The 15,938-nt window shown below is 36.3% G+C and overlaps 1 protein-coding gene and 1 non-coding gene across 3 annotated transcripts; one reads left to right on the top strand and one right to left on the bottom strand.

Annotated features, from left to right (window-relative positions):
- Positions 1-12,103: 12,103 nt before the first annotated feature.
- Positions 12,104-15,144, bottom strand: LOC110615152 (UDP-glucuronate:xylan alpha-glucuronosyltransferase 2). Of its 2 annotated transcripts, none has more exons than XM_021756873.2 (3): positions 14,911-15,144; positions 14,168-14,807; positions 12,104-13,195 (listed from the first exon to the last, which is right to left on the bottom strand). In XM_021756873.2, the coding sequence occupies exons 1-3, from the start codon at positions 15,109-15,111 to the stop codon at positions 12,255-12,257; spliced, it is 1,782 nt and encodes a 593-aa protein (XP_021612565.1). In that variant the 5' UTR covers positions 15,112-15,144; the 3' UTR covers positions 12,104-12,254. The 2 variants fall into 2 exon arrangements, with proteins under 2 accessions (XP_021612565.1, XP_021612567.1); XM_021756875.2 differs by having other exon boundaries at positions 14,906-15,045.
- TRNAR-CCU lies at positions 13,308-13,380 on the top strand. Its single transcript has one exon. It is a non-coding gene; the product is annotated as a tRNA-Arg (tRNA).
- Positions 15,145-15,938: the final 794 nt, after the last annotated feature.

Below are 15,938 nucleotides of genomic sequence, written 5' to 3'. Positions count from 1 at the left end.
CTCCACCAAAGGTAGATGCTGCCTCCAAGAACCGCCAAAATCTAGCACACACATTCTGAGCATATCCTCTATTGTCTGGATGGTCCTCTCTGACTGTCCGTCTGTCTGTGGGTGGAAGGCAGTACTGAAGTCTAATCTGGTACCCATAGCGTTCTGCAGACTCCGCCAAAACCTGGAGGTGAACTGGGGCCCTCTATCTGACACTATAGATACCGGGACCCCATGCAGTCTGACAATCTCATCTACGTACACCTGCGCCAACTTGTCCACAGAGTAACCACTCCTGACAGGGATGAAGTGAGCAGATTTGGTGAGTCTGTCCACAATCACCCATATGGAGTCCAATCTGTTGGACGTCGCCGGTAACCCCACTACGAAGTCCATAGCTATATTCTCCCATTTCCACTCTAGAATCGGTAGTGGATTCAACATTCCAGCCGGCTTCTGGTGCTCTAGTTTCACCCTCTGACACACATCGCAGGCTGACACGAACAGTGCCACGTCCTTCTTCATAGCTGGCCACCAATACACTCTCTTCAGATCCTGATACATCTTGGTGGCTCCAGGGTGAACACTATACCTGGTATTATGGGCTTCCCCCATAATATCTCCCTTCAGACCAATGTCATCTGGCACACATAATCTGTTCCCGTAGCGGAGGATCCCCTTATCATCAAACTTGAACTCATTACTCTGGCCTGACTGAACCGTTCTGGCTATCCTGACCAACTCTGGGTCCTCATGCTGTTTCTGAGCTACCTGCTCCAGAAACACGGGTGTCACTCTCATCTGAGCCACTAAGGCACCTGTGCCAGACAACTCCAACTGTAATCCCTCACTCATAAGTCTGTGAAACTCCTTCACCACCGGCCTCCTCTCTGCTGAAATGTGGGATAGACTGCCGAGTGATTTCCGGCTTAGGGCGTCTGCCACAACATTCGCCTTGCCCGGATGGTACTGAATCTTGCAATCATAGTCACTCAACAGCTCTACCCATCTCCTCTGCCTCATGTTCAGTTCTCTCTGACTCAGGATGTACTGCAGGCTCTTATGATCTGTGAAGATCTCACACTTTACCCCATAAAGGTAATGCCTCCACATCTTGAGTGCAAAGATCACTGCTGCCATCTCTAGGTCATGTGTGGGGTAATTCAGCTCATGCTTCTTCAGCTGCCTAGAAGCATAAGCGATCACCCTCTCATTTTGCATTAGTACACAACCCAGTCCCACACGGGACGCATCACAATATACTGAGAAGTCATCATCACTTTTTGGCAGAGCTAACACCGGTGCTGAAGTCAACCTCCTCTTAAGCTCCTCAAAGCTTTCCTCACACTGATCGGTCCATATGAACTTCTGATTCTTCTTTGTCAATTTGGTCATAGGAGTAGCAATCTTTGAGAAGTCTTGAACGAACCTCCTGTAGTAACCTGCTAAACCCAGAAAACTTTTGATCTCGGTCACTGTGGTGGGTCTAGGCCAGTTAGCTACAGCCTCTACCTTCTTGGGGTCTACTTCAATACCCTGATCTGACACAATGTGCCCCAAGAATGAAATGCTCCTAAGCCAAAACTCGCACTTGGAGAACTTGGCATACAAGCCATGCTCTCTCAAGGTCTGCAAAACTGTCCTCAGGTGATGGGCATGCTCCTCTGCATTTCTGGAATACACTAAGATATCATCGATGAAGACAATAACGAAGTGATCCAGATACTGACTGAATACTCTGTTCATGAGGTCCATGAATGCTGCAGGGGCGTTGGTCAACCCAAACGGCATCACAAGGAACTCATAGTGCCCATACCTGGTCCTGAAAGCTGTCTTCGGTACATCTTCATTCCTTATCCTCAACTGATGGTACCCTGATCTCAGATCTATTTTGGAGAAACAACCTGCTCCTGCTAGCTGGTCGAATAGATCGTCGATCCTCGGCAAAGGGTACTTGTTCTTGGTAGTGACCTTGTTCAACTGTCTGTAGTCGATACAAAGTCTGAGGGATCCATCCTTCTTCCTCACAAACAAAACCGGAGCACCCCAAGGTGAAGTACTCGGTCGGATGAAACCCTTATCTACCAGCTCTTGCAACTGTTCCTTCAGTTCCTTCAATTCAGCTGGTGCCATCCTGTAGGGAGGGATAGAGATCGGTCTGGTACCAGGCATTAACTCAATCTCGAACTCTATCTCCCTAGCAGGTGGTAACCCTGGCAGCTCGTCTGGGAAAACATCTAAGAACTCACTTACCACAGGCACTGAGGCGGGCTCTCTGACATGACTATCTAACTCCCTCACATGAGCTAGAAACCCCTGACATCCCCTCCTAAGCAACCTACGAGCCTGAAGAGCTGAGAGCAGACCTCTAGGTGTACCCCTCTAGGTGGGTACATGGGGTACTGAGAGTATGGTGGGTAGTAAGGTGGATATGGCATATGTGGAGGATAAGGGCTAAAACTGGGGTAATCCGATGTACCTCCCATCGAATACCCTGGATGGTGTGAATAGGGTGGGTAGTGATGTGGCTGGACATAACTCGAGGCCTGAATGCCTCCTTCTGATTCTCCCATGCCCTCTTCCGGCATGCTCACACCGAGATTGCCATCCCTCCTCTGATCTACTTCCATATCCTCAGACATTCCTCCCTGCACTGTTCCCCTTACGGATCTGCTTCTACCCAGATCCAAAGACCTTCTAGGGTCTCTAGCTACTCTGTCTCTGTTGGACCTACTGGACATTGCCCTAGGCAAAGCTGAAGGACGGGCATCAGCACCCTCGTCCTGAGGTGGCACTCCAGTCAATCGTGCAGATCGACGAGTTCCTCTCATTCTATCTTCTGAAAAACAGCACATAGCACAAGCAATCATTAGCATCATATGGTTCATGTGGAAACACATGAACCCTCATCACATACATAGCATCACATCATAGCATTTATGCACATGCATATCATCATGGCAGATCATATCATCATATAGACAGGACTCTACATCCTATCCTAGTGGACATGATTTTCCTAGTGTGCTTGACCTTCTAGAACATCTATGAGCCCGAAACTCTAGGTCCGACCATACGAACCTAGGGCTCTGATACCACTCTGTAACGACCCGGAAATCCGACCCGTTACCGGCGCTAGGATCCAGATCGGCTTAAGGCCGCCGGGACCCGTAGCAAGCCTACATACCTCCTGTAAACCTGTGGAATCCCATACATAACAACATATACATGATTTGTAAAAAGATTTTCTTTTCTCTTATCCAAGCAAAACCTGTGCATGCACAGAATCATACATAGACCCCACACTGGAGTCCTCATCAAATACTCCAATGGGGTATCATCATCATACATAACAGCTTGGATAATCATGGTCATTAACATCATTACTCATTAAACACTCTGTACATAATGGGGATTCACACACCTCTAGGTCAAGCACTACTATAATCCTCAATACATTATCAAATCATTCATTACATTACATGGTCATAAATATTCATTACATCATGATCATGTCCACTACTATCCATTACAACATACATGACTTGACTTCACTCTAGCCGACTTCTTGCTCTATCCTGTACCTGCAACTCTGGGGATAAAGGGAGTGGGGTGAGCTACTAGAGCTCAGTGAGCAGAAACTAAAAACATTTGTTTTAATTCCTCCATTTTTAGGTATATTATTATTCATTTTATTATAGTCATTATCATTTAACTTTTTCTTTCTTTTTCTTATTCATGCTTTCATGTATGCGCCATAACACAAACATTTCACAACAAGGATGAACTTGTCACCATTTAGCCCCAATCTTTCTTACTTATACATGCCGGGGGCGTAGAGCCGTAGCAGGCACACCCGGACTTCCATAATCTGTCATAGTGCCAGGGGCGTAGAGCCGTAGCAGGCACACCTGGACTTCCATAGGCTATCATGACATACAAGGGCTAATGGATCATTCAACATTCATCCACATCAACAACAAAGTATGCAATGCAACATATTCGTGAATTCTAATGCAAACAACCTAATATTGCATGGCATAATGATGCATGGGCAATGCTTTATGATTCATTCATTTATTCATTTACTTTAAAGCTTAAGGGGTTGTTCCACTCACTTGGTAACTGAAGCTTTAACAACGAACTCTGAATGACTATATCACAACCGGGGGTCTCGGTTCCTCGGGTCCAAACCTACACAGGTGGACTCAAATGAGGCACCAAACATACATGAACATGACTCTAAAATACTCCCCAAAAACCTCCTAAAACACCCTGAAAACATCACATGAAAACATGCAAGAAATGGCTGAACAGGGCACTTTCGGCGGCAGGTTCGGCGGCCGAAAGTCCCTCTGCAGCCGAAAGTCATGCAGGTTCGGCGGCACTTTCGGCGGCCGAACCTCCCAGACAGAGACGAAACTTGAGTTTCGGGGGCAGGCTTCGGCAGCCGAAACTGCTTCCACAAGGGGGTTCGGCGGCCGAAAGTCACTTCGGCGGCCGAACCTGAGTTTCTGCCGAAGGGCAGAAACTCGGCTCCCTTGTGTCCACAGCCTCCAAAACGCCTCAAAACATGTAATAACCTGTTTCTACACATGCATACTCATCATACATCACACCTAGGGGTCTCAAACTATAATATACCCCAACTACAACACTTCAAACAACACATTTCCAACATACATTGTTCAAATCGCAACATAACCTCATAAACCTAACAACAAGCCTAAACATGCATTCTACCCCATCAACTTGCATAAAACTTTCATAAAACATAAAAGAAGCATAGATCGAAGCTTACCTCTTGAAGATCTAGAGGAAGAACGACCCTAGCTCGGAAAAATGGAGGGGTTTAGCTCCGAGACTTCCAAGCTCCAAACTTGCTTAAAAACACTCAAAAACTTATGTGGAACCTTAAAACTCGAAGAAAATGGTGGGGATTGAAGGAAAAACACAAGATTTGGGAGAGGGAGGTCGGAAGCTTGCTGCGGCTGAAAATGGGAGAAAACTCTCCCATTTCGGCTAAGTGCCCCTTTTATAGGTGGCTGGCCAGGCCACGTTCGGGGGCCGAAGGTGCCTCCGCATGCATGCAAGGTTCGGCGGCCGAACTTGGAGTTCGGCGGCCGAACCTGCATTTCCCTCACTCAAAACTTTCGGGCGCCTAAAGTCCCTCCGAAAGCATGCATGTTCGGCGGCCGAACTTCGGAGTTCGGCGGCCGAACCTGGGTTTTCCTCCAGAGATTTCTCATACAAAAACTCATTTAATTCTTACTTAAAAACATGAAATACATGAAAACATTTCATAAAATCATAGTTTTACCCTTCTAGAGGTTTCCGACATCCGAGGTCCCACCGGACGGTAGGGATTCCGATACCGGAGTCTAGCCGGGTATTACAAGTATAGTTATGTAATGAGATGATGTATATGGATGTTAGAAGTGTGCTTGACCATAGATTGTTGCTATCCCTTTAATACATGATCTTAGAGATTTTTATGATGTTTATGTAAACCAACTCAACATATGTTATGTCACCCCTTGGGGGCATTGATGAGATCCCACAGAGGGATCAATGTTATGACAATGTTTATGCTCAGGTTGAGTTTGGTTGATGTATATGGAAAGAAAAGTTTTAAATTTTTATGCATGTTGTTGATCATGTATGGGATTATACAGGTTTACAGGTTTTATGTCAGGCTTGCTACGGGTCCCGGCGGCCTTAAGCCGATCTGGATCCTAGCGCCGGTAGCGGTCCGATTTTCGGGTCGTTACAGTCGCTTTGTGACCTGGCCTGACGAAAATAGCCTTATGGTCTTGATTTGACCCATAATCATTTTGAATTGTTTAGCAGATATAAAGGGAATGTAATCTATTATTCCTGTTCTCGAAAGACACATCACATGAAAGTACTTCATTATTTATTAAAAGAATATTCTTCACTTACATGCAGGGGTAGAACCACTCGGTTTCCTAAATGGCTGGTTTATGAGATTTCTAATGGATGATTCCTACGGGTGATAGGCTCCTAAGGTTTCCACAAGTTGCTTATCAACCTGATAATCGTATTCGTAATCTGCCTATACCTGGTCGGGTCCTTTCGTGATCATATGTATGACTCTTACGGGCTCTCTATCAGGGGTTGTTTCCTTGGGTTTAGATATTTTCTCTTCTTTACCCTTCTTTGTGAATTTTCGAAGGGTGTCATCCATTATTTATCTTTTAATCTCGTCATTCAACTGTCGACATTCTTCAGTTGTATGGCTATGATCTTCATGGTGGCGATAATACTTAATCATGTCTCATTATCCGCTTTCTCAGGATTGAGCTTGGGTGGCCACCTGATTTCTTTATCATTTTTCCTGATTCACATCAAGATACGGGCTTGTGAGTCACTTAGAGGAGTATAATTTTTATACTTACCTAGTTCGTCCCTTTTTCGTAAGATGGGATAGCTCATGTGTTCTCCTTCATATCTCCGTTTCTCGGACTTTTGACTTTGTTTTTTATTTGCCCTCTTATCGTCTCTCAACACTTGGACTTTATTGTCTAATCTAATATACTTTTGGGCTTTTTCTATCAACTGTTGATATGTTGCGGCTGGATTTTTAATCAAGGAATCCATGAACTTTCCATTGCAAGTTCCTTTCAACGCCTCACATGCTATCTCATGGTTTAACTCTTCTACCTGTATGATTTCAGCATTGAAACGAGAAATAAAACTTCTTAAAGACTCGCCCTCACCTTGGCGGATCTTCTGCAAGTCTGAGGAAAGTTTTTTAGGAGGCATGCAAGTAATAAACCTGGACTTGAATATTGCAGGAAAATGTGCAAAGTTTTGAATTAAACTTGGGTTTATGTGTTGGTACTATTTCTGGGCCAACCCTGTGAGTATGAATAGAAACACTCAATATAACACAAAATCATTGACGTCTTGAAGCTGCATGATCGTCCTGAAAATGGCCAGATGGCTTCTAGAGTCTATCGTCCCATCGTACTTGTCCAAGCTAGGCAGCTTGAATTTGGCGAGAAAGGTTTCCGCTAATATTTCTTCTAAAAGAGACAAGACATTATGTAAACTGAAATCTTCTTCTTGTTTCTTTTGGTACCTTTGCACGACCTGCACTAATTTCCAATCCACCCCCTTCAGAGCTCCGTCTGATTTGTCTTTAGATTCGGCCCTTCCTTTGGACTGCAAATTGACCACTTCTGCTTGGGCCCCTAGAGTGTCTATAGAGGCTTCATCCTTTCTTCTTGGATCCATTTTGGACGCTTCTTCCCGAGCCTTATATTGCTCAAGAGTAGCTTGCAACTTTTGGATATACTGGAGTATCTTCTCGTTGTTTAAATTGTTGAGGTCTGCTTTGTTAATCATTGGGGTGTGTTTTCTCTGTTCGCTGGGACAGAGTAAACAATGACTCTCTCATTAGTAGCAATATTGACAACTGCTCTAGGACTGCTAGCCATTTTGAGAGTATGGGAAGATGATGGAAAATCGATTGTGATCCAAATGAATAAAGGGGATTCAATGGATTTTCCCGCAATAGAATCAAATGATGTTGCAGAAATAATATTGATGACGTGATCAAAATGGTGTTATCTTATGATTAGTCGGGACCTATAAGGGAGAAAACGTGAGGTGGTGGTCGGTACTCATGGCAGCCACTCCGACGCTCAAATCAATATTTCGACGAGTAAAGAAAGCATAATGGAATGCTTAGAGTTTTAGTGTTTAAAAATAGTGTACTTTTATTTTTATAATCGTTTCCTATTTATACTATGAGAAGATAGAGATAAATATAGTATTTTTTAATAATCTGACGATGATATAGCTAGCTACTCAATAGGGATATCGCCAGCTAATAGGTAGATAATCCCACGATCACAGACGTAATGAGAATACATTGGAATATGTCTAATAATAGTAATTTTATATCGAGACTCGTCCTATACAGGAGAGAGCAAGTCTTAATGATAAATCAGATCTCTTCATTTTCCACCTATTAAATTTTTGTTACATAATTCTATTTTGTGGTGACAACTCATAATTTATTTTGGACGGATATCATGCAATATCAATTATTTATTAAAAAATATATTATAAATATATAATAAAAGCTGAAGTATAAAAATGTTTTAAATTATTTTTAAATATAAAAACATATTAATTATCGTACAATATAAAAGAATAATTTACTTTATACATATGATGAGTAGGATAATACTTGAATAGCAAATACTAAAATAAGATGGCAGCTGATAATTTTTCATAGACATGGGACATACTAGTGTCTCGCGCGTAAGCGTGTAAAACGTGTGTCAGGAGGAAGATATGGTCGCAGTAAATAACCTTTATTATCTGAGAGAAATTTTTTCATAGGTTTAAATAGTAGTGGATAACTATTCAGAACTATTTAGTTTTTATATTATAAAATTTATTAATTAATTTATTTTTAAATATATTAAAATATTTTTAATATTTTATAAAATTTATTAATTATTTTTTCTATTAATTTTAATTATTAAATATTATAAAAAATTTAAAATATTTTTAATATAAAAATTAATTAATAGACTTTTTAAAAATTTAAAAGACTAATTAAAATTTTTTTAAAATTTTAGAAACTAAAAAATAAATATTTAATAATTAAAATTGATAAAAAAAATTAATTAATTAATTTTTGAAAAGATCAAAAGTATTTTAGCGTATTTTTTAGAATTAATATATCAACTATCAATTATTTTATATTATATAGATTAAATAATAATTTTTATAATCATTTTAACATAAATTAATTAAAAATTATATGAAGTAAATCTTTATAATTTTTTCACTCAAATATTTAAATATTATTCACTTTATTTTTATAATTTTTATTTGCCTTTTTTATTTTCATATGTATTAAAATATTATTTTTTATATTATATTTAATATATAATTGACTATTACGATATTATTGAATTTAATTTTTTTATATAATTTCTCATTAATTATTTTTTTAATTGAAAATTCAAAACATCCATCAATATTTAATATAGTTTTACATATATCTCTAGCTATTTCCCATATACCTATTACATTAAGATATATTTTTCACTTAATGTTATTAAAAATCATTTTAGTGTTCCAATAACTTATGTAATCATTTTATATTAAAAATGTATATAATTAAAAAAATGATTTTAAAATTTGTTTTCTAAGTAAAATAATTATTATTTTTTAATATATATAAAAATATAAAAAAAAATTATAAGATAAAAGTATTAGTATTTTAACTAATTCAAAATACTAATCATTAATTTAAAAGTTGCTGCCATAGATGTCACTAATTAATTTATGTAATTTTTTACTGGAGTTGGAATATTTTATTTTATTTTATTTTAATTTTTAAATAAAAATTAAAAATTATTTAATAAAATTTAAAATTTTAAAATTTATTCAGATTCAGTTATTATCATATTGAATTTCTGAGTGATTTGCATATTTTATTTTAATCATTAATATTTTTAAATATAAATTAAATTTTAAATTATATTAATTATATAAATTATTAAATAATATAAAGTTAAGCTGTATAAATATTTTAATATGAAAAATTAAATTAAAATTTTAGGTAATAATAGAAATAAAAATTTGATTGCGATTCACCGTGACCCACCGCAAAGATAAAGCGGAGGAGAGGAGGACAGCTGACTGAGCTCAGCTTGATGATCTGAAATAACCCATGGCATTGCACGTCTTAACTTCCTGTCATGGAGTGGGCAATTTGGTAATCACGTTCACAACGTGCAAACGGTCAAGTCGATTGAGGCACGGAATGACACAAGTGCCCTTTTGACATTTTCTCACGTTTAGAAGTGGGTCCAAAATATGACGTTGTCATGACTCATGCCGACAAGTTGGTTACGCGTTTGAAAATGGGCACAAATAAAAGACGACAAAAAAAGGAAAGAAAGAAAAGAGAAGCCCTCAGTCTTCGACGATGGATATAAAAGGAGGGAAAAAGATTTTATATCTATATGGATTTAAAAAATAATATAAAAAATGTAAATAATTTAAATTTTATGTAAATTCGTTATAATTTTATAGGTTGCGTTTATATAAATTCAATTTACATCAAAATTTTCTAAAAGGATAAAATAAGATGCCTTGTATGAAAAGGTTTTGTTGGTCAAAATATATATAAAGGAGTCAAAAGCCCAAAGTCCAAAATACTCATTAGCAGAAAACTCCAACCAAAAGCCCATAAATGCATACTAAACTCACAAAATAAGCCCACAGCTTAATCCCAAAAAAGCAACGGCAAACCGACCGATCACCGATTCATTTTAATGTGTGCCTTTAGATGAGATAACCACCGCGCATCACCTCTTTCACCGCCTTTATCAGTCAGAGAAAAAGACAAAGAAATCACATAACACCTGAAAACACAATCCAAAATCAACATAGACCTGCAAGAAAGCAAAATCCAGAAAAGAGTAAAAAAAAGACCGAAAAAACATTATCTAACCACCCCACCAATCCAAACCAAAACCACCACCAAACAAACACAAAATTATCACTTAGGCAGAAGACTCCAACACCATATAAAGGAGAGCAACATGGCGGAGCTCACGATTTTGCTGTCTATAGGAGTGGAGATCGCAGACGTAGCGGCGATGTCTCGAGATGTTGGCATCGACAATAACAATATCTTTCCCTAATTCTAACGCAAATCTTTAGAATAAAAACAAAATCAATATCAATAAAAAGACAAATAAAACACCTGAAAAACTATACAGAAAATATTAAATTTCAATCTCAAAAAAATAAAAGTTTAAAAAAAAATTATTTTTGAATTCAAATGCATTATTATATTATTCTCCTTCAATTATTTACATTGTATGTAAAATGGATAAATTTTACCCATTGATTATAATTAAACTTTGTAATTTATGCCTTAAACACATTTTGCTTAACTGATCTTTGTTGCTTAATAAGATGTTACCATATAATGACCAAATGGAAAAAAATAATTAATAATAATAATAATAATTATACTATCTAGCTTTCCATACTCTTGCAAAAGACACAATGATTTCAAATACAAAATTGCATGAAAGCATTAATTAATGGCAAATTGAGTATGACTCAAGTAACACATTGACCATTTCAAATTATACCTCAACATATTTATCTCTTTAATTAAGCTAAATTTTTATATATATTATACGATATCTTAAATTATTTGAATTTATACCAGATCGATCTATTAAAAAGTAAGATTTTCCTTCTTAATACTATTACATTTAGGGTTTAAACAATAATATCTTCGTAACGATTATAATCGAGAGAAATTTAATTAAGAAAAAAAAAACTTCTATCATTCTATCTATCTTATCGAATAATTAATTTTTGTTTCTACCCACTTTTAGAAGTTAATGCTTTTCTTTAGCTAATTGAAGATTAGTAAACCTAAACCTAATGGTGGTTGGATTAATAAACTCTATATTGACTCTTACATGAATTAGTATATACAAGCACTCTCATTTCTCTTGGTCTAGTAGGTATACCTAAATAGATTGTTCAACCAAACTCAACCATCCACAATTTCTTTCTCTATTTTTGAATGATAATTGCTTTGCAATCCATCATTTTCTAGTGATGCCTTCTTTGATGAGGGTCACCAAATGTCAATAAATCTAATCAAAATTTGGCGTTCGTTATTGAATAAATAATTCAAATGAGTCTTCTTTTGCAGAAGTTAGTTAATTATTTTCTTCTACTCAATCTCAAAAGAGAGTATGTATAGTTTATTTTTGGCAATTGCCTTGAAAATTTAAATAGCTAGTTACACAAAAATTATAACTTAAGCAATTGTATAATTTTTTTTTAAATAGAAATTGAAAATTAAGAGAGTAAAACTTGTGAGTGCATATATAATATTTTTAATTTTGTGGTCTAAATTATTTTATAAGTATAAAATATATGTATATATATATTTAGTCCATTAAATAATTATAATATTGCACTCACATGTTTAGTCTGGTGGTAAGTACATCTGAGTAAATCTGATAAATCTCATCTTCTACTCCTCAAATTTTCAATTCTCATTTCAAAAAAAAAAAAAAAACCATAATCCTCAATTTATAGCTATATATTCACATATAACTTATAAGGAAATTATTACATATGGTTTTTAATCCAGAAACAAAATTAAGAGAAGGAAAAGGAAAATTACGAAATTGGAAAACAAAAAAATTATTAATTTATCATCTGCTACAATTTCTCTAAATCAAATTTTTACGTCTTGAATCTGTAATGTTTATCTTCCAATGCTTATCATTGAATCTGTTCTTTCTAGCCATCATTCTATCCCAATCCAACTCTATCTTTCTGTTCTTTGTTAACCCACAAAACTTTTGCAAATTTTCATCCATACCATCATGAAATTTCCACCATGTTCTATGAGCAACATCACTTGCGTAAACTCTCTGATCTCCGATATTCCAGTTACAATCATAATCTCTGTAACAATTCCAAGGTTTCAATCCCAGATAATGAATTGAATAAACTTTTGGTGGGTCTGCTCCAAATAGCTCGTTCTTAACACTTGCTTCAAGTGTAGTATTTGCCCAAAAATTCTTCAGAAAATTCACTCTTCTCGGCAACCTATGCCACCAGACAAACACCTCGTTAAGGAAACCTTGATCTCCACCATTGTAGGAGATTATGTCCTTGCGATGATCCATCAAAATTTTGAACGTGCAATTTGAAGGTTCAATGACCATAATCCCAGAGTTAAAGATCCAAATATCATTTCCTGTAGCAGTCATTTCAGGGAACTGGAAGAGAACGTCAAGATTACGTAAAACGATAATGTCTGAATCTATGAAAATAATCTTGTCGTAATCCGTGAGCTGCCATAACCTGAACTTGCTGTAGTTGTATTCGTTGTATGAGTATTTTTTGGCTAAAGGGTTTCGGATTCTTTTGATGAGACGAATGTTCCATCCGGCGGCGGCGAGAGCTTCACGTTTGGGTTGGGAAATGGATTTGTCGAGGAGAAGGATAAGGTCTCGCTTTGTGCCTGTTTTGCGGAGGCTTTGGACAAGGGCTATGGCTCCACAAACGTAGGATTCCGAGGAATGAAGAACTGTGACATAGGCCTCTCGTCTCTTTGTTCTTTCATTGTTCTGAATCTTTGATACGTCGTATGCTTCATCAATACCTGCAAACCAAACCAATGTTTTAGCTGCCGAATCCTCAACTTCATCATTAAGCGAAGCAAAATTTCCATATACTTATATGATTATGCTTACGTATTGCTGTTTTAAACATCTGCGCCTGTAGCTCAGTGGATAGAGCGTCTGTTTCCTAAGCAGAAAGTCGTAGGTTCGACCCCTACCTGGCGCGTTTTCCTCGGTTTTTTTATTTTTATTTTTTAAATTTACTATTTGAAAAATATTTATTAATTAATTTTTAATTTTAAACAATATTAAAACATTTATAAAAATTTAAAAAATCTAATATTGAGTCATTTTGTTAGTTATAGCCTTTAAAACACTATGTTTGGAAATTGGTAGAGTAACAGTAACATTTTCTATCATATAATTTTATGAGATATAGTTTTATGGTTTTTAAATCGTAATAATTTTTTTATTATTTAGGAGAATGAAAAATTTTTTATACTATTTGGTGATTTTTAAAGAAAATACGAGGTTTTCAAAAACATCCAAAAACCTTGTTTGAAAAAAATTTTTTCCTCACCAAATACTGGTTCAAGAGTTTTAAATCTCGAAAAACCTTTTATTATTTTAAATAAATAATTCATTTCTAGATAAAATATAATTATTTTATTATTAAAATTTTGTAATATGAAAAAATTAATTCATTAATTGATTTCAATTTTTATAAAAATGTCTAGTAATTAATACATTAATATTAAAGATATTTTAAATCTTTTTATAATATTTAATTATTAAAATTAATAAATGATATATAGATTAATTAGTAGAGTTTTTAAACTTGAAAAACGATTTAATATATTTTTTAAAATCAATGAATTAACGGAAAGTTTTTTTTATATTATAAAATCAAATAGTATTGTTTTTTCTCTTACTTCTCAAGGGCTTGGATCGGGTATTTACCTAATAGCTATGAGTTGAAAAACATGCAGGGATTAGAAGAAAGACAGTTATACCTTTACCCCACAAAGGCAAAGCCAGCCTGCAAGACCCAATTGGCAATGAAACCTTCTGTTCAAGCCTCCACATCTGTGGCTCGTACAACCACCAATCACCTTCCTGTCTCACCAACTCATCGCATCGAAACAGCTCCAGCATCGGCCGGCACCTGCTCCAAAACACTACTTTAGTCTTCCAACTCCGATCCCTCTTCCCTTTCTTCACTGCCAAATTTGCTGCCACCAGATGAATTTGCAGCCTAAACACTTCCCTCTTCCATAATTTCTCAGGAAACTTGCATGGCAACTTGGCTACTATTACGTCCATAGTTTCATAAGCTTTGAAATCTGGCATTGGTATTTCTGGGCAGGACGGGCCTTCAAGTTCTTCTTCCTCGTCAATCCATTCTGGAAATAAATGTTCCCATTTAAAATTTTCAGAGACTCTTTCAAAATGGATTTGTATAGTTTCTCCATGCAGTTTCCATTCGCTAACATCATCTTCATCTATATTAACCATTCCAATCTTCACTTTGTTGCCCATTTTTTTCATGAAGCTTGGCACTTCAAGCTTTGTCGTGTTTCCTCTTGGCTTTGGTTTATGGATTTTAGCCTCTTCCAACACCGCCTTCATCTTAATCACACGGCTGGTTTCCATCTACAAAATTCAAGTTTAAGCAAATGGGTATCATAAAAACAAATGAAATTAATCATTTAACATTGAAATTATTGTTAAAAAAGCAGTCTTAAGCTCACCTTACCTTGTGATGGCAGTCGTGGAAAGAGCACCTAACCAGAGAATTAGCTTCATTCTCGAAATAGACTGAAGAAGAAGAAGGCCGGAGAAGAAGCGTAGCATAGATAACGAGAAAGAAAGCGAGAAAAATCAAGTTGATTCTGATAACCAAAGCCTTTGAAGGAGAGCTCTTCACCATCTTTTGGAGACTGAGTCCTTCAGCCATCTCAGTGCTACGTCTGCCTCAAAGAGACTTTGCTTAGTATTTATATATATCTTAATCACCTTCTGATTTTAAATTGATTTTTAGGAATTAATCATGATGATTTTCAACATATTTTATAAGGGATTTGGGCTGCAGTGGTTAGAGGATTATGAAAGCAAATTTTGAGTAAAACTCACCGTTTAGAATGCTCCATGTGGCAATTATAGATTCAAAATTAACCATATTGCCTTGAGATCTATGTTTTCATTTGAGTGCATTTAATGTAAAGTCAATTTCCATGAGAATTTTAAATAATTTTAAATTTAAAAGTGAATATCAAATTCACGTTGAATGTAGTAAAAATTGATAATTTAGAATTTTGAGGTGGAATTAGTGCTAAAATGCTAAAAGGGTAGGAATGTAATTTACAAAAATTTATTGATGAGGCAAAGCTTAGGTGTGTAGAATAAGAATCTTAAAATTAGGAGCCAACGAGACCCTCCAACAACTATTTGGTTGCCCCATCAACTTCCTACATGCAATAAACTGTCGCTATTATCTGTTACGACTTTCATTTCTATAATTTATTATTTTATTACCATAATGTCCCAAAATCGCCATGAGTTTAGGTGATATATCAAAACGATTTCGGATCATGTTGTACACGACTGTAAAATTCCAGGATATGATATGGTAAACTATCACGATTTCGAGCTTAGTCAACCTCTTTTGATTATTAGACCGATGACGGTCCCACAAAAATAAGGCAGATTGGCTGTTGGTTTGATGCTTGTTATTGTTAGAATGAGCCAATATAGCAGTCGCACTAAAACTGTTTTAAATAATTT

This window comes from Manihot esculenta, chromosome 5, assembly GCF_001659605.2.
Source record: "Manihot esculenta cultivar AM560-2 chromosome 5, M.esculenta_v8, whole genome shotgun sequence".
NCBI classification, from domain to species: domain Eukaryota; kingdom Viridiplantae; phylum Streptophyta; class Magnoliopsida; order Malpighiales; family Euphorbiaceae; genus Manihot; species Manihot esculenta.
The sequence above is the reverse complement of the archived record's forward strand: the minus strand, read 5'-3'. Positions and strand labels throughout refer to the sequence as shown.